Raw genomic sequence first — 23938 nt, 5'->3', positions numbered from 1 at the left:
CCTAGCTGGTGCACATGTGCAGTCATTACTAACGGTCACATTACTCAGACCACCTAGCTGGTGCACAGGTGCAGTCATTACTAACTGTCACATTTCCCAGACCCCCTAGCTGATGCACAGGTGCAGTCATTACTGTCACATTACTCAGACCCCCTAGCTGGTGCACAGGTGCAGTCATTACTAACTGTCACATTTCCCAGACCCCCTAGCTGGTGCACAGGTGCAGTCATTACTAACTGTCACATTACTCAGACCCCCTAGCTGGTGCACATGTGCAGTCATTACTAACGGTCACATTACTCAGACCACCTAGCTGGTGCACAGGTGCAGTCATTACTAACTGTCACATTTCCCCAGACCCCCTAGCTGATGCACAGGTGCAGTCATTACTGTCACATTTCCCAGACCCCCTAGCTGGTGCACAGGTGCAGTCATTACTAACTGTCACATTTCCCAGACCCCCTAGCTGGTGCACAGGAGCAGTCATTACTAACTGTCACATTACTCAGACCCCCTAGCTGGTGCACATGTGCAGTCATTACTAACCGTCACATTTCCCAGACCCACTAGCTGGTGCACAGAAGCAGTCATTACTAATTGTCACATTACTCAGACCACCTAGCTTGGTGCACAGGTGCAGTCATTACTGTCACATTACTCAGACCACCTAGCTTGGTGCACAGGTGTAGTCATTACAAACTGTCACATTGGAGGGTGATAGGGTCACTTCAGTAAGACCGGTATACGTTGGGCATAAGGTATAAGTAATAAATACCGTAGTGGCGCATGTTTACCTGTGTACACATCGTGGTCTCTGTCCAAGGTGGTGAACTGCTTTCCGTTATGCCAGGTGAACGAGTCCCCGGCGTTTCCGTTATAGCGTCCAAGTCTCAGCTTGTAGAATTCGCTTTCTGGTTCCAGACGGAAGCTGGCGTACTCCGCAAAGACCTTGCGCCCTTGCCAGTCCTCCATGGTGACTAGTAGCTTGTAGTTGCCTTGGTTGGTCAGCCAGTAGATGTTCTCAAGGCCCAGCCAGTACTCGCCATCGATGTTCCCAAAACCTTGCTGTATAGGGAAAGGGAGAGCAAGAAGTAAGGAACTGATCCTATAATCCCTCCCCAGTACTAGGCGCTGGCGTAATCTTTCTCTTCAGCAGATGCTGAAATTATCACCCAGACTAAGTAGAGACTTCTCTCATTCTCTTCAGTAGCTGTACTTTATGGTGGGCATGGATGGCTAAGTTTAGTACAGGGGCACATACACTTACCTACCCTGTTATCCATTTGTACCCGTGCCACCTGTAAGGGTCTAGCAGTCACCAGAGACTCAGAATATTGTGTGACGGGGTCAGTCTGGCTTTGGTGACCCAGGAATTTTACCCTGGTCGATCTCAGCGTTATTCCCAGGACTGGCCTGGATAAGCTGCAGTTTGAAAGGTGCGACCCGGGTTATTTGACCTGGTTACGTTTAAAGCTGCTGATTGGCCCTTTGATTTAGGTCTGGAAGGAGTATAAATAAACCCTGTTATCCAACGCTAGTACATTGGCTGGTGCTCATCATGGACCTACGAGTGACCACTGGTTCCATATTGTAGCAGAGTTCCCCTTGATTGGATGGCCTAGCACGTCTTGTCCGATTAGGAGTCTCCTGTCATTTTGGTGCCTGCATCGGATTCCACCAACCAGCTGATCTCACACAACTGGTTCTCAGTCACAGTCCTGCTTCCCTATTGTACTGGGCAAATACTAGATACCTGAGTGTGGGGTAGGGGGGGAGTGAAGGTGCCTCTTCTCATGTATGTAAATACCCTTCAAGCTAGTGTCAAAAATGTACTGTAGGTTCTCCTAATCTCCACTCGCAGTAAGTGTCCCGTCTGTACTCACTTTGTATGTTTCCCAGTTTCTGAAGAAGTTAACAGAGCCATCGAGTCTCCTCTGGACAACTGTCCATCCGCCGGGGTCCTGCCTTTGATCACACCACACCTGCATCAGTCTGTTGGTGTTATCAGGCTTCACCAGGTATATGCCGCTTGTGTCATGCCCATCCTCCATCGCCTGGAGGCAGTCTCTCCAGGGACCTAACAGGAAGAGAGGTTACCATGAAAAACATGCCAAGACCACCGTACCGCATGCCAGTTATTGTGCGCAAACCAATGGGCGGCACTGGTGCCCCATAGCAAGGCCCAAGTCCCATTATTTGATCTGTGCTTAGCTGTCACTGTCATCTCAGTTACTTCTTTTTCCTGATTTTATATTTTAGAGTGTGGTTTGAAAACGAACCCTAGACACATAATAAACTGATATGTCACTGTCTTTATCTATGTACCAAAGCCTACTCCTCACCTCTATGAGGTGAAGTACCACCAATGACCAAGAGGCCACTGGACCGACCAAACCACTCATTTTGTGTGCTAAAAGTTGACCTAAACGAAAGTGAAAGCAAATTTTGCAGGGACACTGATCTGTTTCAAGCTTGCTGGATATGGAGAGAAGGAGCTGTGAAGACTGAGATTGGAGGCAGGAGTAGGTAGGGGGTGGGGTGGAGAGTTTGTGGGCGCAAAACTGTCACAGCTCAAAGTGGAAGTAAAAACAGTCACAGCTCAAAGTGAGAGTACAATTGCAGAAGTACACAATATAATAAACGGTTTTATGAATGAAGAAGAAGTGTAATCCTGTAAGAGTACGATCCATGTATATTGTGATCGTTCTAAAATGAAGGCACCGTCTACAGGTTAATACAGACCTACATAAGGGAGAACCCCTGAAATGTCAGTGATCTCCCTGGAGAGTCTAGCAACCCCCCTGAGGCTTTGCCTTGTGGATGCAACGCAGTCATGACATCATTACTCTCCACCCACCGTAAATACTCAGGAGGACTCCGGTCGGGTACGATGAAACGCTAAGCGATCCATGCAAGGGTACATGTTACACTAATTGTCTGTCCATGTGCTGAGGTGTCAACATTGACACCCGAAACCTGCAAAACAAAACCTCCTGTCGACAAGTTTGGGTTTGTTGAACTTTTGTCAACGTCGACAGTACATGTCGACCTTTTAGTGTAGACATATTGACTGTCTGCACAGACAAATGTGCATGGTCAAACTATGCCCCCTCCAGCTGTTGTGAAACTACAAGTCCCATCATGCCTTGCCACAGTTTTGCTATTAGGGAATGCTAACAGTATGGCATGGCATGCTGGGATGTGTAGTTTCACAACAGCTGGAGGGCTACAGTTTGTCCATGCCTGGTAGACAGTCAATTACAAGAAATAGGCAACACATGAACCTGGGGAAAGGGAAGGATCCGTCTCTCATTCGTACGTGACTTCAGTACGGCTTAATTTTAGGGCGCACCTCAGGCGGATTGCTTTGGCGTTCTCTCTGGGCGTTTACTATATCCATACCAGTTTATGGGGAAATAATCCATGCTCGCTCACAGAACGTTCTTCCTTTATCCGTCGGATGGGATAATATCGTCCCTGAGCGGGACTTGGATCCTAACATGGAATAAGAATATTTTCTCTCACCTGGAAAAGCAGTTATGTGGAAATGAGGACCGGCTGCCAGGAGAAACCAGACAGAGCGAGGCGAGCTGCAGATATGGGACGGAGCACGAGAACACGTCAGGCCACGGTTGATGTACTTTCCACAGGCGACGCAGTGAAACAAACGCGCTCGAGACAGGAGAGCTTTCAGTCCAGACCCGCCGGAAAGATGGAAGCAGCCGATAAACTCCAGATAACCCGTAAGAGGGGATACAGTATTCGTGCAGGAATGTCGCTGTCCTTATACTAGAACAGCATTCAGTCACCTTGGAGCCCTGAACGCTGTCTAGACGGGGATATCTGGATGGTTGACAATGTCTAGGTCAACATGACAATGGTCGACCCATAAGGTTGACATGAGTTTTTCATGTTTTTTCCCATTTTGGGGAGTTTTTCATATCTTTTCATCTACATGGAAACTGATTGAGAATGTAAAGGATGGTCTGGAGCCTGGCGGGCAAAACAAGCCTACAAAATCGGGTGTGTATTTGGTCTACAACAACTAGGCCGACATCATTCAGACGACATGGGTCAAGGTCGACATGGGTTAGGTCAAAAGGTTGACATGACTGTTTTTTTTTTTTTTTTGTTTTGTTTTTTTTACCCAAATGTCGACACAGTCCCCTTGCATGGCTCGCTGCACTCACCATGCTTCAGACTCGGGCACTATTTTATTCTCCCACCACGCCCTAGTGGATGGTAGGGCATGAAATACCGCCTGTCCGCACATGGCTCAAAAAACAGTGAAAAACCCCATGTCGACCTTTTGACTGTCGACCTAATTGTCCCTTCTGAGACAAGGGAATGAGGCTTCGGTGCTCCCATTATAGAACGTGCAACCGATTCCATCTGCGAACGTTCTATCCCCGCGCCCTCGGTCATTACAGCCGCAGCGTTATGGGGATCTAATGTACAAGGCTGCGTTCCTGGACTTCATCATGTGCTCTTAGATTGTAAGCTCTTCTGGACAAATGTACTCATGTACTAAAGTGTAATCGAGCTGCAAATGACAAACCGCCAATCGCGCCTCACCCTATACAGACCAACAGATCCCGGAGCTCCGGATCTCATGATGCTGGATATAAACGATAGTGTGCTATTAAAAAGCATCTTATAAATTCCATCCGACGAGGTCAGGATCATTTGGGAATTCTCACATCCTGCTTCCTCTGGATAAACAAGGCCGGGGCAGAGAACAGAAGAGAAGCGAAACCGTCAGGATGAAATGCGGAGGCGGCGGAACTTGTGCGTCTGCTGCTTCATAAATGAAGTCACTTTGTCCCCAGTCGGTTAGTGAGGTGTTTCATGTACACAGCTCGGCCTGAATCCCTTACACAAACACGGCGAGAGCCGTTCGGTCACGCTTCGGTGGCAGATGTAAACTCCTGGCGGTTCCTTTTGTTGGGAGAAGAATTCATTTTACTGACCAGAGGTTCTGCAGGTTTGGCGGTCTTGCGGAACCAGGCCAGATGTACGGAAACCATAGTAATCTGTATAGAACCGTGGGGTATTTTGACTACATGTGAAATTACTGCCCATGTCTCCCCCACATGCCATCCACGGAGCAATAAGAAGGAATATTTAATATATAATAAAACCATTTATACCTTTCCTAATAAGCTGACTGCTTCTATTACTTATTTTGAACACTGACCGATATTTGGCATGGGTGCACAGGGGCTAGCTGGGTACTTGTGTACAATCACGGCTCCCACGATGTCCATCGCATAGTAAAAAATCGCATCGCATGCGATTTTTAACAGAAATGCATCCAAATGCATTGAAATGAGTATCAAACATGTTCAATGGCCCCCAAATGTAATTTTTCAGGCTGTACCACCCCCACTATCAACGCGAACCCGAAGCGTGGCGAGCGACGGCGGTACGCGTCCTACGACCTTTTCATACCCCCACTATCCACGGCGGCGTAGAGTTGAGAATAGAAAGTGTGGCGAGCCACCGAGCCCGAAGTGTGGCGAGGGGACACGGATACCTTCACAGGTATACGCGTCCCCTCGCAGGCTTCACAGGTGTCCGCGTCCCCTCACGGGGCTTGCTGCGCTCGCCACGCTTCGGGCTTGGTGGCTCGCTGCGCTCGCCACACTTTCTATTCTCAACTCCACGCCGACGTGGATAGTGGGGGTATGAAAAGGTCATAGGACGCGTACCGCCGCCCCTCGCGGACTCGCTGTGCTTGCCACGCTTCGGGTTCGCGTTGATAGTGGGGGTGGTACAGCCTGAAAAATTACATTTGGGAGCCATTGAACATGTTTGATACTCATTTCAATGCATTTGGATGCATTTCTGTTAAAAATCGCATGCGATCGCATGTGATGCGAATGCATGCGATTTTTAAAAAATGCTTAAAAACTGCAAAAATCGCATGCCATCGCATTCCACTACATATGGCATGCGATGGGAGCCGTACAAGTACTGCTAGCTGTGCCGCCTTGCAGTGCCATATGTTCCATGAAGAGCAGAGCAGTCTGTAGAGAGTTTGTACGTTTCCACTCATGTCCATGGGAGTTTCCTCCCACAGTGACTGACACAAAGGAGGAAATTTACAAAGACGTTTATTCAACTTCACATGTGATGTTACTATGGGCAGTATTTAATGTGAATACTGGTGACGTGCAGCGAATCCTGTTTAGGATTCGCTGCACATTCGCCACTGCTCGCTGCGTTCCAGAGCCTCACCGGCTCCGGTATTCAACGAGTCAGGGGCTCGCTGCCCCTGACCGGCGAATTTGAGCTCCTGCGGCTCCCTGCCTTCCCCAGAACGTTTGTGGGGGGGAGGTGGGCTCCCCGGGTGCCAGGCAACACAGGCTGCCCCCCGGGGGTGCCAGCAGGGGACCAGGTATATTCACTACACCCGATCATGCATATGTAATGATCGGGTGAAGTGAATATATGAATATGTAATGAGCGGCTCGGCTCTGGCCCCCTGCTGGCTGGTCTGTGTAAAAAAAAAAAAAGATTTTTTTTTTAAATTAAATATATATTCATGTGAATATTCATGAATAAAAATAGCATGCCCCTCCTCAGAATAAAATTCCAGATTTTTTGACACCAATTGTAAAAAACAAAACACTTTATTTTAAAAGTTCACCTTCCACTTCACCATAAAAAGATAGCGATTGCTACTCGGTGAATCATGGCGAAAAAAACCTTGAAATGTATTCGCCATCTGGTCATTGAATAGGGTGATTCACCGTTTTAGTCAGAAATTCGCCTTACAGCACAAAATCGCCATAAAAACCTGGCGAATCAGCCTCATTGAATACCGCCCTATGGGTAACCAATCAGATCCTGTCTACTATCTTCTAGAGGGTGCTAAATAAATAACAATTAGATTCTGATTGGTTTCCCATAGCAACATCACATGTGAAGTAGAATACACATCTTCGTAAATTACCCCCAAAGTGAAGGGTGAGCACTTCACTTGGTCTGTGGTCAATGGGTCCACACTAATTAGGTTGGCCACTATTGTTCGACAGACCATAGATCGACATTACTTGGGTTGACAGGGGCAAAAGGTTGACGTGAATAAGGTCAACATGAGTTTTTCATGGGTTTTTTTCCGAAACAGGTTTTTTTTCTATAGTTCACTCTCCATATGGACATAGAGGGAGAATATAATGGCGTGCCGCTCATAGCGAGGCACCGTACCCGAAGCATGGCGATCAAAGCAATCCACTGATATGGTGTCCATGTCAACGTAAGTCGACATAGACAACAAAAAAAGTTAAAACTCGTATCAAAGTTTTTTCATGTCGACCTTTTCTATGTCAAACGTTTGCTTGTGTCGACCTAAGCCATGTCGGCCTTTGTAAGGTGTCAACCAGTAGTGGTCATCCTATTGAGTGTCGACCTTCATTGGGTTGACCCTTTGACCCATACCCCTTTGCTTAGGGCTCGGACCGATGCGGCATTTCTGTAAAGTGCTGAGTGATGTGTCGGCCCTTAAAGGTTTTATAGTTTGAATTCGTGACTGACGTATAAAGTTTTTATAACGCAATAACGTGCATGCCCGGGGCTGCGCCAATAGCCCTGGAGGAAGTCACCGCACTGTTTGCATTTCTGCAGACAGCCGCCGAGAAGGACAGGCCGGGGTGAAAGGTCAGCTGTCAACACATATATTCCTTTCCCCCCCTGTCTGTATTGGCTTATTGTACACAATGCATCTTTTATTCTCCCGATGTTTAAAGTTTGCATTTTTTTTTAACCCAGTAATATATTCAAGATGTCTAAAAGCCGCATTAGCATTCACAGCCCCAGAGCCTTTGAAATTCTGCCTCACCGCCATACGTACCACCGGAATTTCATTTTACATCTTTCCTTAACCATTACTATTATTCCCGCAGTCATTAAACCTGCCCGTATGTCGTTCCCAGGATCCTATGTCTGCTGTACAAATTAGCCATAAAGTCCGATTCATGTAACGAGGACATTGCTGGTCGCTCTCCAGTTCTTGTGGGTTTAAGCGCAGAGCCTCCCTGAAAATTGGCTGGCTCTTCCCGTCCTAACCGGACACCCCATCTGTTCTCTAATTTGTGCATGAAATTAATAGCACAATATTGGCTCCGTGCCCCAGAAGCTGCCGCTTGGCTTATTACGTGATATTCTGTAACCTGCTTTTTCCCCGCTACAGAAAGGTCCCAATCCAGTGCAGGACAGGGTGACATAATGCTGCTTATACAGAATGCAGTTCAAAAGTTTCTATCGTAGTGAAACATAATTGTTACTGCTCACGTCGATTTTGCTTTTGTTGCCTTATTTTCCAAATAGTCATGTTTAAAGGGCCTGTCCCCTATCTTGACTTATTGGGGCAGATGTATTAAGCCTTAACAAGAGATAAATGCAAAGGTGATATCGTACGTGCCACACTGCAACTTTAACTAAGCACAGGGGGGATTGTTGTCCTAATTTTTTAGTTTGATTTAATTTGAGCTTTTCTTTTGAATATCCATTTTTCAGAAATGAGGTCAGCAGTGCCGGCCTAATGAGGCCGCGGCGGCTCGATGCTTTTTGGCTTGCGTGGCAGCAATTACAGCACAGAACTGGAGTTATTGTTGTGGTCCTTTTCATCTGCGTACAGATTTCTGCCTTGGCTCCGTCCGCTGGTCCTTCGCCTATAAGTGCTTTGGCCGCCTACATTTTTAATGTTGCAAAAACACCTCTCTGTGTGGTCTCCAGCAATAGGTCATTGTGCTGGGCGCGCCATCGGTCCGTCCTGTGTTTCTATGGACTTAGCACAACAAACAGAGGCAGAACGTGTGCACCGCCAGGTCACATTACTAGCACTGTGGTTACTGGAACATTATACAACATTCTCGCCTCTTCTGCCGAATACATTCTGATCCTTTTTTTCTTCTGGATCTGTATTTGTAGGCAGAGTTTGGCACTGATGCGTCGGCAGATTTGATTGACAGTCTCCTCACTACCGTCTTTAATCTACACGGACTTCTGTTTTGCGGATTGAGAGTATTGCCTTATCCTTTCTTGAGTATGAATTGAAACTCCGCTTACACCCTAAATGACCAGTAAACGGTGGTGAGGGCGACACATACAAGGTCAATGTGCAATGGTTCGACACCTGAAATAGGTCGACATGCCTAAGGTCGATATGGTTGAAAGTTCGACACTAGCATTAAGTCGACAAAGGCTAGGTCGTGTTTTTTCACTTTTTCTTATTTGAACCAATATGTGCCGGCAGGCGGTATTTCATGTCCCATCATCCTCTAGGGCGTGGAGGAAGAATAGAATAGTGTGCCTAAAGCATAGCAAGTGCTGCGGTACACTTTGACAGTATCCATGTCCACCGTGTCGACATTCAGGGCAAAAAAAGTGGAAAACCCCATGTCAACCTTTTGACTGTTGACCTAGCCATTGTCGACCTAATGCTTGTGTGCCATGCCGACTTTCCCCCTGTGTCATCCTAAGCAGTGTCAACCTTCAGTGGATGTCGAGCTTGTGTTGGTCGACCCAACAACCCATGCCCAAATGACCATTTATTTGACCGCTGGAAGATTTAGAAGATAATGTTGTCGTTGTACAGTAGACTGGTCTCAATGACTACTGTGCAGCACCAAAAAGCAAAGCGGAGCGCTGTTCTTTTGTGTGCTGACAGCCCAGGTTTGCAGCACGCTGATTGACAGCTCTGCTTGCCTGAACTTTTTTTGTTCTAGCTGGAGGAATTTTTTTTTTTTTTTTACACCGACCCCGGTGATAGACACATGACCTCCCGTGGTGGGCCAAAACATTCAAACCTGTTGGGTCAACTTCCCTTCCTCCCAAACCCTACTCCCCAGAGTCCGACACCTTCCAAAGTAATTACAAGAGCGTCTCATGCTGCAGATTAAGAAAACAAGGAGTTGTAGCTGTGATCCGGACCTCCGGAAACTCCCCGGGTTCTAAAGACAGAAGGGGAGTTTCGGGTAGTTTAGAAGATGCACCCCTGGCGAGATCAGTCCACGTGGATTTCCTGACGGCTCGCAGTGTTAGAAGTTTTCTAGAGCTTAAAGAAAAAAAAAAGTGGATTGTTTTTGTTTCTAAGCATAGTAGATATTGAGGGAACCTGGGCAGGCGGAGGAACCTGTATCTTCTACCTGCACTAACTCGCTGCTCAGGATGGTATCAGGGTGAAACTATTTATACAAATGATATGAAAATAAACAAGCCAATACTTTAGGACAGTCAGCCGAAATTGCTTTGAGCGGAGAAAAAAGGTCCTGATTTAAGGTTGGATGCTAAAACATTTGCAGCTGTGATCCCGTATGCTGCGGCATGCAAATGTATTCTAATGCTGTACGGAGGTGGCCGCATGTGGCTTGTGAGATGCCAGTAACTGCGTACAAATGCCCAGTGGGGGTTGCACATACTTCAATGATCGACCATCTGAGTAGCGATATATTGGGGCGATATCCTTGACTGTCCAGTTGGGCAATCGGGGATATTAAACATGTTTAAAAATCCTGATAGCGGCAGGGATTGTGGTATTGGGCATTTATAACCTGCTTATTTTCCCCAATACTGCAACGTATTGCTCATCATCACTGGCCACCAATTGGGCACATGCGGTTGGCAGTGCCAGTTTGTCATGGGAATGCAGGGTTGCCATGCAGCATGACTGCTGGAACTAAGATATGTTTTCTGTGTACGTGATACCAGTTGTAGGCTGAGATATCACCAGAAAAAAAGTAGCAAGACGCCTGCGGTTTTTCTGCCAATCCCCGTAACCTCCCCAAACAGTCGCTGATTGTCCATCATTTTACAAATAAATGCTTACTGCGAGTGTCTCTAAAGTAACGCATCGCCTATGCAGTTCGACTGGGGCACACGCACAATCAGCTGGTAATTGATGGACTTCGCAGGTCTACACACTCCCTGTAATTATTGGTGGCAGTGTTGCATTTCTTGATCTGTTTCATGCGTCATTACAGTATCAGGATGGTTGACAGACATTACCTATGTTCTGTCAGTAGGTCAACACTATGTCTTCGACTTGGTCAAAACGTCGATAAAAGCAATAGTTCAACATGACTATGGTCAACAAATGAAAAAAATCAATGAGTTTTTCACAATTATCTAAACAATTTTGTGGGGCGACTTGTTTCCACATAGACTCGGATTGGGATCGGTACAGTGAGCCCAGTGCACCGGTCACAGAGCGACCGCTCACCATGTGAGGGATGCAGTACAGTTAATGGGGGTCCTCATGCTCTGGTGTTGATAGTGACACCCAAAAAATGTGAAAAGCGTGTGGACCTCATTTATTTCCCGCGAGGATCTCTTTCATTTCCCGCATGAACCTCCTCTTTTTTTTTTTTTTTTTTTTTTGTGGACCTTTTTTTTCCCCTTGTGGACCTTTTTTTTCCCCTTGTGGACCTCTTTTTTTTTTCCCTTGTGGACCTTTTTTTTCCCTTGTGGACCTTTTTTTTCCCCTTGTGGACCTTTTTTTCTACTTCTACCTGTCTGACATTTGCTCTAGCAGCCATTCTGTCGACTGTCTTTATACAGTTAAAGAAGGAAAATGCTTATTTTGAAGCATTATAGGGAGCGAAAAACGTTGGCACCAATGTCAAAATTTCCATCCGATTGTCCCTTTCGAGTCTACAATATTCCGACTTTGCAGCAATTCTTCACTTAATCCCTTTTCCGAGCGCCCGTATCTCTGCCAGCATGCTTGGACTTAGTTCAGAGGTTGGCAACTCTCTGAGACATTAATTACGTGTCCTAATTAAGTCCAATTTCCAGCTAGTTCCCTCTAAGCGGTGCCTGTCTTCATAAATGGCTCCGGCAGATTCTTCCTCTCTGTTTCCGTTTAATGACAATGGAAAATAGTCAAAGAAAATGAGAGAAAATAGTAAAAAATGCTGCGGAATGTTGTAAGTACTGAATGAACCCATCTGTGTTAGTTTCCATCTGTCACACAACATTGCAAACATTTTGCCCTGTTGGAGGCTTCTGTTTTGACATTTTAAAGTACTTGACACACATTCATCTACTGTAGGCTGCAAGTGTTGTCATGCCTGTAAAGTATAAGGTGTGTGCTATAATGTATCCAGAAGATTGTATCTCCCTGATTCAAATAATATCTGTATAATAATGTACCTAGCAGTTTTCGGGCTTCTGCGGGCTGAGGCCTGCAGCTGTGATGTAGTTTTGAGCGCACGCAGAGATTGTGTCATAAAACGGCATTGAACGTATTGTGTTGCACCAGTACCGTGCTGACTTGGCCGACTTTCAGTGCAAAGTTGTCTGAACACTGGGTAGTTTCCCTGACTCCTGAGAGTCTGGCATACTCCCTGAAGCTAGGCTAGACAGAAACACTATTGGCCAACCCAAGACCAGTAGGAGTGGGCTGGTTGCTATGACTCAAGTCACATGATTTATGTTCATTCTGAAGCGGAACAACCAAAACTCACCTGTACTATTTGGAATTGACTAATATCTTTAATAGATTGAATGAAAGCCAGTCGTTTGACAGTGCTATAGGATAATATTCATAGAAGTTGATGGTCATGTGTTTTGCCTAAGCAGATTCACTTGGATACATGTTTTCAAAACTGTTTATTGCGAATAAACCATTCATTTTTTGCCACATTTATAAATGTTCTTGCATGATTACAATAACCATGGACTAATAAGCCCAAACGTAAACTTTCACCAGGATATAGTACTCAACATCCACCGCCTCTCCTTCCAACTGGTTCCTTCCTCCCACTACTTCCAAGATTTTGCACATGTGCTGCTCCTTACCACTGGAATTCTCTTCCTCTCACCCTCAGACTCTCCACCTCTCTACAAAACTACAAGTGGGCTCTCAAGATCTTCACCAGGGCTCTCATCCTAAGGCACTGCTCTATGCTCACTGTATCCCCCAATCTGTGTCACACCTGTCAATCTACCTCTTCCTTTCAGAATGTACGCTCTCATGAGCAGGGCCCTCTACCCTAACGTGCTTTTACTTCCCTCACTTATATCATCATCTCCTGCAATGCAGAAGATCTTCATGATGATTGGTGAATCGCGGCTCTGTAATAAATCCTAGTGAAAGGTGTCGTGCATGCCATTTCACTGCCGCTGGTCAGAGGGGTCTACATAACATTACACGCAATATATTATGGGTTAACCTTTTTATACAAGGCAATTGTATGGTTGACTCACCGGAAGGTTTGTCCGTAGATGTTGGTATGCTGGTGACTGAGGGCATTGTGGGCAGCGGAGGCGGAATCACCTTTAAGTTTTGGTCTCCTTGAATCTCATTGGTGGATATTTGGTGGATGCGGTTGTAGTTGGGCGGCTGGTAGACCTTGTTGGGCTGTTGGGGAGGTTGCGGTATCGGCTTGGATTGGGGCACTTTTTGGCAATGCTCCTCCAGCTGGGCAATGACAATTGACTGGTTGCTCGCCAGCGAAGCTAAGTGTTGATATTTATGTTCTAGGTCCTTGTACTTATTGGTCAGCTGTAACATTTCTGCCGTCTGGTTGAGAACCTTGTTTTCTAGCTGCGAGAGTTCCAGCGCGTTGTCCCTCTTCCTGATGATCTCGTGCAGGAGCTGCATGTACAGCTGGGTGACCCTGGAGTTCATGTTGCGGCTCTCTTTTCGCAAGAGCTTGACCTCATTGACGATGCCACCATCCACCTCCACTAGCTGCTGCAAGGTTTCGATCTGTCTCTTCTGCTTCAGGAGCTCCGTGTTCATGTACTCGATCTCCTGCTTCTGCGTCTGACTCTGGAAGACCGTGTCCTGCTCTTTTGAGTTGACGCAAATAGCTCCGGTCACTTTCTGCTGCGGCACGATAAACGTGTAGCTGCATTTGTCCGACGATTCTGCCGACCGCCTCTCTCTGTTCATGTAAATGAATTCTTGCTCGGAGCCTTCGCTGTTCTGGAATTCTTGGGTGTTGCCCCCATGCGTGTTCCCCGCGAGCACAAGCAGTACGAAAACAACGGCGCTCAGAGATGTCATGGTCTTTTTGCTGCCGGTGGGAGTCATGGACACCTGGAATGATCTTCTACTTGGTGCTGGAAGTTAGAAACCAAAAAGAAAACCATTAAAATGAATAAGCGGCAAATAGAGTATATCATAAAGGACATTCTATGGATATTTCTAAATAATTATGGGAATTAGAAGAGGTGATGGTCACTGTGCAAGCCCCATGCCGTTTGCTCAATGATCACTGTACTGCGCACTCAGAAATAATGAGGCTACCCTGAACTCATTATTGATATATGTAACTACACTAATCGGTATGGACATATACCAAAATATTTTCTTCTAGCACAATGGGGTCTGCATTTCAGCACTGAAATACAGACCACAGAAGCACATATTTTGGTATCTGTCCATACCAAAGATGCAGGGTTTTAAAATGCACATTATTTCTGTAACGAGTACAAGCAATATATAACTCCAAGGGTCTCACTAGAATTTGTACAGAACGGATGGTGTAATGGTTAGCATTTCTGCCTCACAGCACTGAGGTCATGGGTTCAATTCCCACCATGGCCCTAACTGTGTGGAGTTTGTATATTCTTCCCGTACGTGCGTGGGTTTCCTCCATGAACTCCGGTTTCCTCCCACAATCCAAAAATATACTGGAAGGTTAACTGGCTCCCAACAGAAGCTCCACTGGGGCAGGGACTGATGTGAATGTTCAAATACTCTCTATAAAGCGCTGCGGAATATGTATGCGCTATATAAATAACTGGTAATAAATAATAAGTACATAACTGTAATGCTGTCATACGCACAGACCTAACCACTAGTTTCATGTCACTGTGAGGAGCACCACCATGCTTTATTTCATACAGAGATCGCACACAGGGGTCCTTTTGAAACAGAATTGGGAATATTTGGCACCATGCCTAAAATATTCCCGATTACATTTCAAATTCTTCGAAGTCCTGCAAACACCCCCCTTATCCGGAGCACTCGAGTCCCCAGCCATCGCACACGGCGGATCCCTTACGTGTGCTGGAAATAGCCAGCGTTTATATTTAACAAAGAGTGTCCTGCAATCAGTCACTTCCCTCCGCTGACAGCTGCCATGCTGTAAACTCTGCATAGTGCAGTAGAACGGTGCAAGCCTTCCCATAGGGGCTGCAGGACTTGTGCATCGAAAGGTGGACGCGTGCAGTGGGGTACGTTTATTAGGTGAATGAGGCAGGTTCGTACAGTTGGAGTAGAGTTTGTGGTAGCGATCGGCAAGAAAGGTTGTAAGAGGTTGCACTGTGGCTTGATCTATTCGCAGCTAAGCCAATCACAGAGTGAAATGGATCCTCCGATTAATCCACCCACGCTGTAGAGTTTACTGCAACACATTCTGCTCTAGCTGTACATTTATTATGTCCATTAATAAAAATAGCCAGGCAGATGTGACCCGCTAGTACATGTAGTTCCTAAAGAGCTGGACAGCGGCCGTGAGTGCTGCAGAGCCACCGGCCTTGTTACGTCCCCGAGGAGTAACTGGCGTTATATGTGAATTAGCCCCAATCATGTGCGTTGTACATGAGCGTAACGACATTACTAATTGCATTGCAGCCTGTCCCTGCACGCTCACTAACAAGTGCTATACTGAGGCCACGCGCAGCTTCAGCCGCCTGCCCGCCACATGTTCCCCAGCTTTCACATTTAATAATACCCACTAATAAACTCTAATTAATGATTTTGCTCTCTCGTTTGTGGCTTGTTAATTACCCAGTGTGCTGTCATTGCTGGGCTTTGCTGTCACTGCAAATATGTAGCTGTGGTCAGAAGGAATGAAAATAACCGTTCGCTAAATAAACCACATCTTCAGGCTTCCATAGGGAGACAGCAGACCGGCACAGGGGCGCAGGACGGCCATCTCTGCTCTTAGCAGCTGTCGCTTGTGTGTGTGTGTGTGTGTGTGTTGGGGGGGGGGGGGGGGCTGCTGTATCTGATCACCATTAATTGCGCCATCCTTAAAAATCGATGTATATAAAAGGCTAACTACTCCTCACCTCTACGAGGTGAAGTGCCGCCACTGACCACTAGAGGCCACTCGATGGACGAAATTACTCCTTTGTATGTTAAAAGATGTCATAACAGAAAGTGAAAGCAATTTTTGCAGGGATACTCATCTGTTTCAAACTTGCTGGCTATGGAGAGAGGGAGCTTTGAAGACAGAGATTGGAGGTAGGAGCGGATAGGGACTGGGGGCGGGAAGGAGAGTTTGTGGGCTTAAAACGGTCACAGCTCAAATTGAAAGTAAAAACTGTCACAGCTCAAAGTGAAACCACATTGCAGAAGGTGTCATTTTGACGGGCTTTTAACTAGTAATGTAATCATTTACCCAGTCACAGCAAACTCTTAACTCATTCGGAATAATGTTAATAGTGCAAAAAACTATATATATATTTTCTGCTGAGTGTGTGCAGTCGCTCACTGGAAAAGGCTCATTTGCATGCAGTAGCGAGTGGTATAAAATCTCCCCTCCTGCTGTAGTGCAGCACTTGCATTATCCTCTAGTACACACAGGTGCTTCTTACCTCTCATTGGTCTTCTCCTAACTATAGGGAGATACTGACCCTGCCACCGCTTTATCCCCGGTGGTCACTGCAATCTATCAGAACAGTACAAAGTAAGCTCCGAGCAAAGTGTCCGGCATATGCTCTGCTGAGCCCTTCCCGGCGTGGGAAATGTTCTACAAAATCACCAATAAAGCGTCCCACAGCCTTTATTTATTGGTGTCAGTGTGGTGCGATTTTACTGAGGCCTGTGTAAAATAATGTGCGCACAGAGCAGCCATTCATCACCTCCCGCTAAAGGCATCCACTATTATTTTTTTGGGGAAAAAAAAAACATTTCTACAAAGAAATCTTATACAATCGCGCCCCGGGGCGAGGGGTTGGGAACCTAGTCACAGTAAATCACTGTGCTGCCGTTGATTTGACTTGTTTTTATTATTAGTCAGGGAGTAAGGTGGGTTGACACCCCCCACCCCCCCGGACTTCTTTCCAGTACCCCAGTGTACGGGGAGTCGGGCAGGTGCAGCCGCAGGCCCTCAGGGTGAATGCATGGGATTTGGTGCCCTGTGTGAAAGCATTTGTGTAACCTGGTGGAGAGCTGAGTAACAAGCCCGCCAGCAGCGTATTGGGGGCCTGATTCTGTATTGTTCGCTAAGCAGCGGTCATTTGCGGCTTAGAGCCACCTGGCCGCACCCCCTCGGTAGCATGCGATTGGATGAGTATGCTCACACGTTGATTCGCATGCGAGTGTAATGTGCAGGCATCACCTCACCCGCGACCCAGCGGTTTCACCACCCCCTACCTCCCCGGCACCTCGGCGAGTGTTATATTTGCCGAAGGCGTTCACACAGGGGGGCTGCACATACGCATAATCGCGCAGCCCCAAAAACATCGGAACGGGATGAATTTGCTTAATTGCGACTGAAGCTGATTCACTCCCACAAATCCTGAGCAATCGACCACTTAAGAAAGATGGAGTGGCGGACTGGTGTGGATCCATGGGTTGACGGTAAATTGGGTGACCATGAATGGCCGACCGGCACAATGTCAACTAGAAAAAAGATTGACACAAGCAGTAGGTCAACCTGAAAAATGTCCACACATGAAAGAATCAAAATTAGTTTTTCACGGTTTTTTTTTTGTCAGTGTTGACGTTGACACCCAATTAATGTAAAGCATCCCCTCGCTTGGTGCCACGCTCCACTACCGCTGCCTGAACTATTGCCAGTCATAGTCCACCTGGATCATACAGCGTAAAAAAGGCAAACGAAATAAAAAAATCGTGAAAAACTCAGGTCGATCTTTGTGTCGACGATTGGAATGTCGACCTATTGCTGGTGTCAACCTTTGGTCAATGTCAACCTTGTCATGGTTGACCCATTGACCGTCAACCGATCATCCGGATACCATCCACCTAATGTCCAAAATGAAGGAAAAGTCATTAAACCTTAAAGCATTTTCTTTTCCTCTTTGCAGAGGCAGTTTTATTAAATAGCTGGTTAGGATGAAGTGCGTATTTTCCCTGTGTGGTTGTAATGAAAAGAACAGACAGGACGGCGCAGACTGTAGCTGCATTTACAGGAAGAATCCCAGAATCCTCCGCTGACGTTTTTTTTTTTTTTTAATTAGCGTTTCATGCCAACTTAGATGACTAACAGTTGTTGACTCAAAAGGTCCACAGTGTACCGAATTACCGCAGATAATGTGAGTGGAAGCGACTCCTAACAAGTATGCATAAAAGATTTTAATTGCGCTGATGGGGATTGGGAAATTTGATTTATTTTTTCCAAGCCAGATTCTTTCTCACAGTTCGCAACTTTTTAACACCGTTTCCGACTAAAGCAATTCGCGTCCCTCCAGCTGTCGGGGAACGTCACGCTCTAGCGCGCTGGGACTTGTGGTTCTACAACATCTGGAGAGCTGCAGATTTTTCACCTGTGCGCTTTTTATTTTTTACCAATTATTTATACAGGTTGAGTATCCCTTATCCAAATTATTCCAAAAAAACATACATTCCAGAAAGTCAATTTTTAATTTTTTTTTTTCTTTCTAAAAGCACTACTGTAACAACACTACTGAGGACATGATATGTAACTGGCACTACTGGGGACATGATATATAACTGGCACTACTGGGGACATGATATCGAACTGGCACTACTGGGGACATGATATGTAACTGGCACTACTGGGGACATGATATGTAACTGGCACTACTGGGGACATGATATGGAACTGGCACTACTGAGGACATGATATGTAACTGACAATACTGGGGACATGATATGGAACTGGCACTACTGGGGACATGATATGGAACTGGCACTACTGGGGACATGATATGAAACTGGCACTACTGGGGACATGATATGAAACTGGCACCATATATGTGCAACAAAATGATTGATTGGCATTTAAATTCAGTATCTGAGATAGTACACAAACTTTGTTTCATGTTTTGAAACTTTGTTTTTTATGCGCAAATAAAATATATTTATATGTATTTCATATGTTTGATGCTTTTGTACCTTAAGATACATCATTAGAATATAAAATTATTTTGAAATACGGTATAATAGGTTATCCAAAATTCTTCTGGTCCCAGGCATTTTGGGTAAGGGATACTCAACCTATATAGCACACACCTATTCTGCAGCGATATAACATTACTGTATGTAAGGTCAGTCCTATAACCTCAAGTAAACGGGAATTGTTTTTTCTTTTTTGTATTTAAATTTTATAGAACATTTCAGCCTGAGGGATATTAGTAACCGTTGGCACGAGGGTGGCGTGACAAACATGGGTTTGCTAAATCGTCATATGGAAAACATTTCTGGTAGCAGAAATTGGAGTTAACTAGATTTAAGATGAGGACATTTCTTCTCCGTGCTAAATTGCAATATTGTCAGCGTAGGTAGTTAGCCCCTTCTTCATTCCATTATATCCAGCTGCTTTTCTGGCCCCGTAATTCGGAAGTGGGGTGATTGCATTATTAAGGTTACAGTCTCCGTTTGTCCCCTTCTGCTTTGATGAAATGCTGAGCACGCAGTTGGTTTTACAGGAGATGAATCGTGTATAACCTAATGGATTACTGACGTTATCGCCAGAGGTTTCCAAGCCTGCCTCCATTAACGAGGTGACATAAAACGTACTTAGCGCGATGAATATTGAGGGAGTCGTGCCAGGCGCACATCTGCGCAGTCTCCAGCGACTCCCACTTAAATGCTTTTGATCGGGGGCCGGGGGGGGGAGATTTGCAGCAATTAAACACCTATAGCGTCAGCCGTAGCTTAAGAGAAATTTATAGGTTGCCATCCAAAAACACCTCTCATCTGGCAGCTGTAATGTAAGGAAAAGGGTGAGGGGTGGACGCCGGATATATAAGGGGTCTCTATAAGATTTGTCGGAGCAGCGGAGAGATTTTGGCTCCCTGTGTAATTAATGACCTCTATAGCGGTCTAGTACACCCTCGTACAGTGATGTAACCTGCACCTCGTGCTGGCTGTCACTTGGTAACGCCTCAGTCCAGAAAGTGATCTATCTGGAGCGAGAGGGCTCTGACTGACTGAGAAACCGGGCCAGGGATTATCCAAAATTTCCATCTAATTCAATTACCCGAGTGTTAATATAGATGGGATCTTGATGATATGTCGACACGAAAAAATTGACATGCTAATCGACGTTTTAGTATCGACCAAGACACTGTATATTCCGTGATCCATACCCAACGGGATACGGTCATTGGGTCACCAGCATGATGGTCGGCAGTTATTAGGTCGACATGCGTTTAGGTGAGTTTAGGTCGACAGGGTCATTAGGTTGAAAGTCAAAAGGTCGACATGGAGTTTAAAAAAAAATTGAGCCGACATGTGCCGACAGGTGGTATTTCATGCCCTACTAGGGCGTGATGGAAGAATAAAATAGTGTGCCGAGCACAGCGGTGCTACGTATCAGTGTCCATGTCGACTGAAAAGTGAAAAACCCCATGTCAACCTTTTGACTGTCGACCTACTAATGACCCTGTCGACCAAGACTCATGTCGACCAACATTGTGGTGACCTAATGATCCCTACCCAACAGGTATTATTATTATTATTGTCCAAATAACCTAAGATATGCACAGAGACACCAATGCAATTTACAGTAACTCGTAGCAACCTATTACCAATTGGTTCTGATCAATATATTGCACGTTTCTGATTGGCTGCCACAAATGCGTTCACAAACAGTTTGTCAAGTTTGAGAACAAACAAAAGTTTATCCGACAGGGGTCGATCCTGTTAACCCCGAAGGGTGCGAGTTGCCGTTCGGGTGCCGTATTCACGCTGAAAACGGCACCCGAATTAAGCCTAACTCGCACCGTTTGCAGGGCCGAATTCACTCAAATTTGCTCGCACCCCTAGGGAGGTGCGAGCAGTTTTCAGCGAATTCGTCCCGCCATAAAGTGTATCGGGTGTCGTGACGATTCGCACTCAGCGAATCATCCGCACCCTTCGGAGTTAATAGGATTGACCCCTTAATCTACTTATCAAATTCTGAAACTCGAGCAAGATGATCGTGTATTTTTTAATAGTATATTTTAATTTTTCCATGCAAAGCTCAGAGCAATGTTTGCATCGCAGATTTATACCCCTTTCACACCGCACTTTTAAAACCGTATATTGCCGTTTTTTTTTTCCATTTTAAAACGGTTAAGGCTGCAGTGTGAAGGCGCCAGAGTTGATTTACCGGTTAAAGATAACCGGTATTTCAACACGGTTAAAAAGCAGAGTCCTACACGGTTCAAAGCCGTTTTTTTGTGCGATGCGAATGGCACTGAAACGGTATTTAGAAAAAAACAACAGATTACAGACCTGTGATAGGCTGACCTCTGCATTCTGCCCCGGGAGGTGTAATCTATGAGTGCCTGTACCCAAAGCTATGTATTGCGGGTCTACAGATGTGGTTACAGATCAATATTGTATGGTTTTTTAATTCAATATTTTTTATTGAGTTTTGTTTATAATAACAAATAACAAATAAAACCCCATTACAAACAAGGAGTATAGCAGACACGGATAATATACCTTCCACATATACAAAACAACACAGTGGTATGTCACAGACGTCAAGTGCGAACATTACAAGCATGAGATATTGCATTCCAGGATGTATACACTATAGTTACCCAAAGGTGCCATTTGGGTATTTTGAAAAATCGCGGATATATAGCACACACTAGTCAGGATAGTATGTCCCACTGACCTATGGCAAAGCTGCATCAAATACAAAAGTACTGTCTATCAGGATGGTCATTATACTGGAAGAAAATGATCAATACTAAGCATAGCATCCGGTCTTGCAGGAATAATATAAAGTAGAAAAATAAACTAACCCACCCAAAATACCCAAAACAAACCTTCCCTATAACCCCCCACCTTGTACAACCCACCCCCAACTTAGGCGTACCTGGATCCCCCAACGAAAACCCCTCTATTCTAAATTCTACTAATCTATATTAACCCCCCCCCCCCCTCCCACTGGTTATAGGATATAATCGATATAATCGAGGCTAATTACAGCGAGTTTGCTGCACTAGCCACGGCTCTCGCAGTTTAGGGGAGTCCTCGCAGTTCTGTGACGGCGAGGATTCCCCCGGAACGTTGCATAGTGCGAGCGGCCGGCGCGGGGGTTAAACTGCGAGGATCACTGGTTTTCTGCGATCCACGCAGTTTAACCCCCTCGCCGGCCGCTTGCACCGGCATTAAATACTGTACATGCCTATATCAAGGATAGGTTAGGGGAAGCGGTCTCAGACCTTATGTGTAGACAGGTCCAAATGTGACTCCCCTATCATCTCATACATTGATAGTGCGCAAGTCATGTAAAATGTGTAGTGCAAGGTTTCATAGTATACACTAAAAGTGCCCAAGGTAGGGGTATAAGCAGGATACATATATTCACTAGCAACGGTGTTGGTAAAGCAAAATATTCATATTGCTAACGGAAACACAATATGAACCATTAATCCGGCCAGTCCTCAACTCCGTATAACATAGAGAAAGTTGCACTGCGGTGTTTGGGACCAGCCTCACTTAAATAGTCAGGGCACACAATTGTAACGGAATAAATATCCAAAGCAAGTATTACAGCTGGCAAAGCCACAAAAGTGTGTGCATCTAGGACTGGTATAGAAGCGATTTCGTGTTCGTCCTCAGGATCTCGGGGACAGTCCAGACAACATTTAGGATCTACGAACATAGTGTCCCAGGTGTTCAAAGCGACCCATACATGTTTTACAACAGCAGGCAGGGTCTCAGAGGTATATGTATCCGGGGCTGACACAGGAGCAGTAGGATTCAGGTATGTGGTGTATATAGATAGGCTGCCCGCCACTTCCCCCGCAGCCTGCACCTCACCATCAGGAGAACAGCCAGAAGATGGGCCATCATAGTGAATATCATCAAACTTGCTTAAGAGCCTAATAGTTGAGGCCTGAAGCGCCAGGATAATTTTTTGAGCGGAGAGTTCCATGAGTCCAAGTAATGCCCTGCAGGCAGAAGTATTATCGTCTCAGAATCAATAAAAGCTTTGGTGTAAAGCAGCCACGCACATGTGGATGGGCGACGGCTCCGTGCGGCTCGATCGGCGTGCCTCGAATGAGACAACTCCCGCTAATCTCCGGAGAGTTACCGGGCTCCCCCAACTGCCCAGTCACCCGGCCAGCGGCAGCAGCACAGTCGGGCACACATCAAAGGCCCCCGCGTCTAGCCAGGGCCGCCGGAGGATCCAAAATGGCGCCCGGAGCAGAGGTGCAGGGCTCAGCAGTCCTCGCCGTGTCAAGTCTCCACAGGCTGTCCAGGAGAGCCGCGGCCAGCACAGAAGACGCAGGAGCTTCACTACAGATGACGTGGGTATGTGTATACTGTCTGCGGGACCCGGGGCAGGATATATATGCAGGATATTCTCGGAGCTTGCACTCCCCGCGTCCGCTTACAGTGCCGGCCAAGCCACGCCCCCCAATATTGTATGGTTTTATTGATATGAACAAGTGATAAAAAAGTGCTGTATCATACAATGAAAAGGAGTCAAAGCCTTTAAACCGGTGATGTTAAAGTGGAAGGGAGTTGTAGGGAGCTGGCGTCCCTATTCCCTACAGTGCACAGTACTCCCTGATACCTTAAGTACAGTCCAAAGGGTACTTCTTTACTTTCACGGCGCCAGCATGGCGCCGCGCTACTTCCGGGTTACGCTCGCCACAAACTAAGTCAAATAAACGAAGTTAACGCCATGCCAACATGGATAGTTCATACCTCCACTATCCATGTTGGCATGGAGTTGATTTTAATTAGCGTGGCGAGCGTAGCGAGCCACCGAGCCCGCAGCGTGGGCGAGCGAAGCGAGCCACGCAAGGGGACTCT

General features: G+C 46.1%; 2 protein-coding genes across 6 annotated transcripts in view; one reads left to right on the top strand and one right to left on the bottom strand.

Annotated features, from left to right (window-relative positions):
• Positions 1-23938, top strand: part of RALGPS1 (Ral GEF with PH domain and SH3 binding motif 1) — a 293688-nt gene that overhangs the window by 110552 nt on the left and 159198 nt on the right. The window lies entirely within an intron of this gene.
• Positions 1-23938, bottom strand: part of ANGPTL2 (angiopoietin like 2) — a 34961-nt gene that overhangs the window by 1767 nt on the left and 9256 nt on the right. The window contains exons 2-4 of the mRNA XM_083158615.1: positions 13213-14073; positions 1884-2077; positions 795-1065 (exon numbers count right to left, since the gene is read on the bottom strand). Of these exons, the coding sequence (XP_083014741.1) occupies positions 795-1065; positions 1884-2077; positions 13213-14044 (1297 nt within the window). The 5' untranslated portion in view covers positions 14045-14073. The remainder of the gene's footprint in view (positions 1-794; positions 1066-1883; positions 2078-13212; positions 14074-23938) is intronic.

This window comes from Crinia signifera, chromosome 9 (assembly GCF_055691185.1).
Source record: "Crinia signifera chromosome 9, ASM5569118v1, whole genome shotgun sequence".
NCBI lineage: Eukaryota > Metazoa > Chordata > Amphibia > Anura > Myobatrachidae > Crinia > Crinia signifera.
The sequence above is the reverse complement of the archived record's forward strand: the minus strand, read 5'-3'. Positions and strand labels throughout refer to the sequence as shown.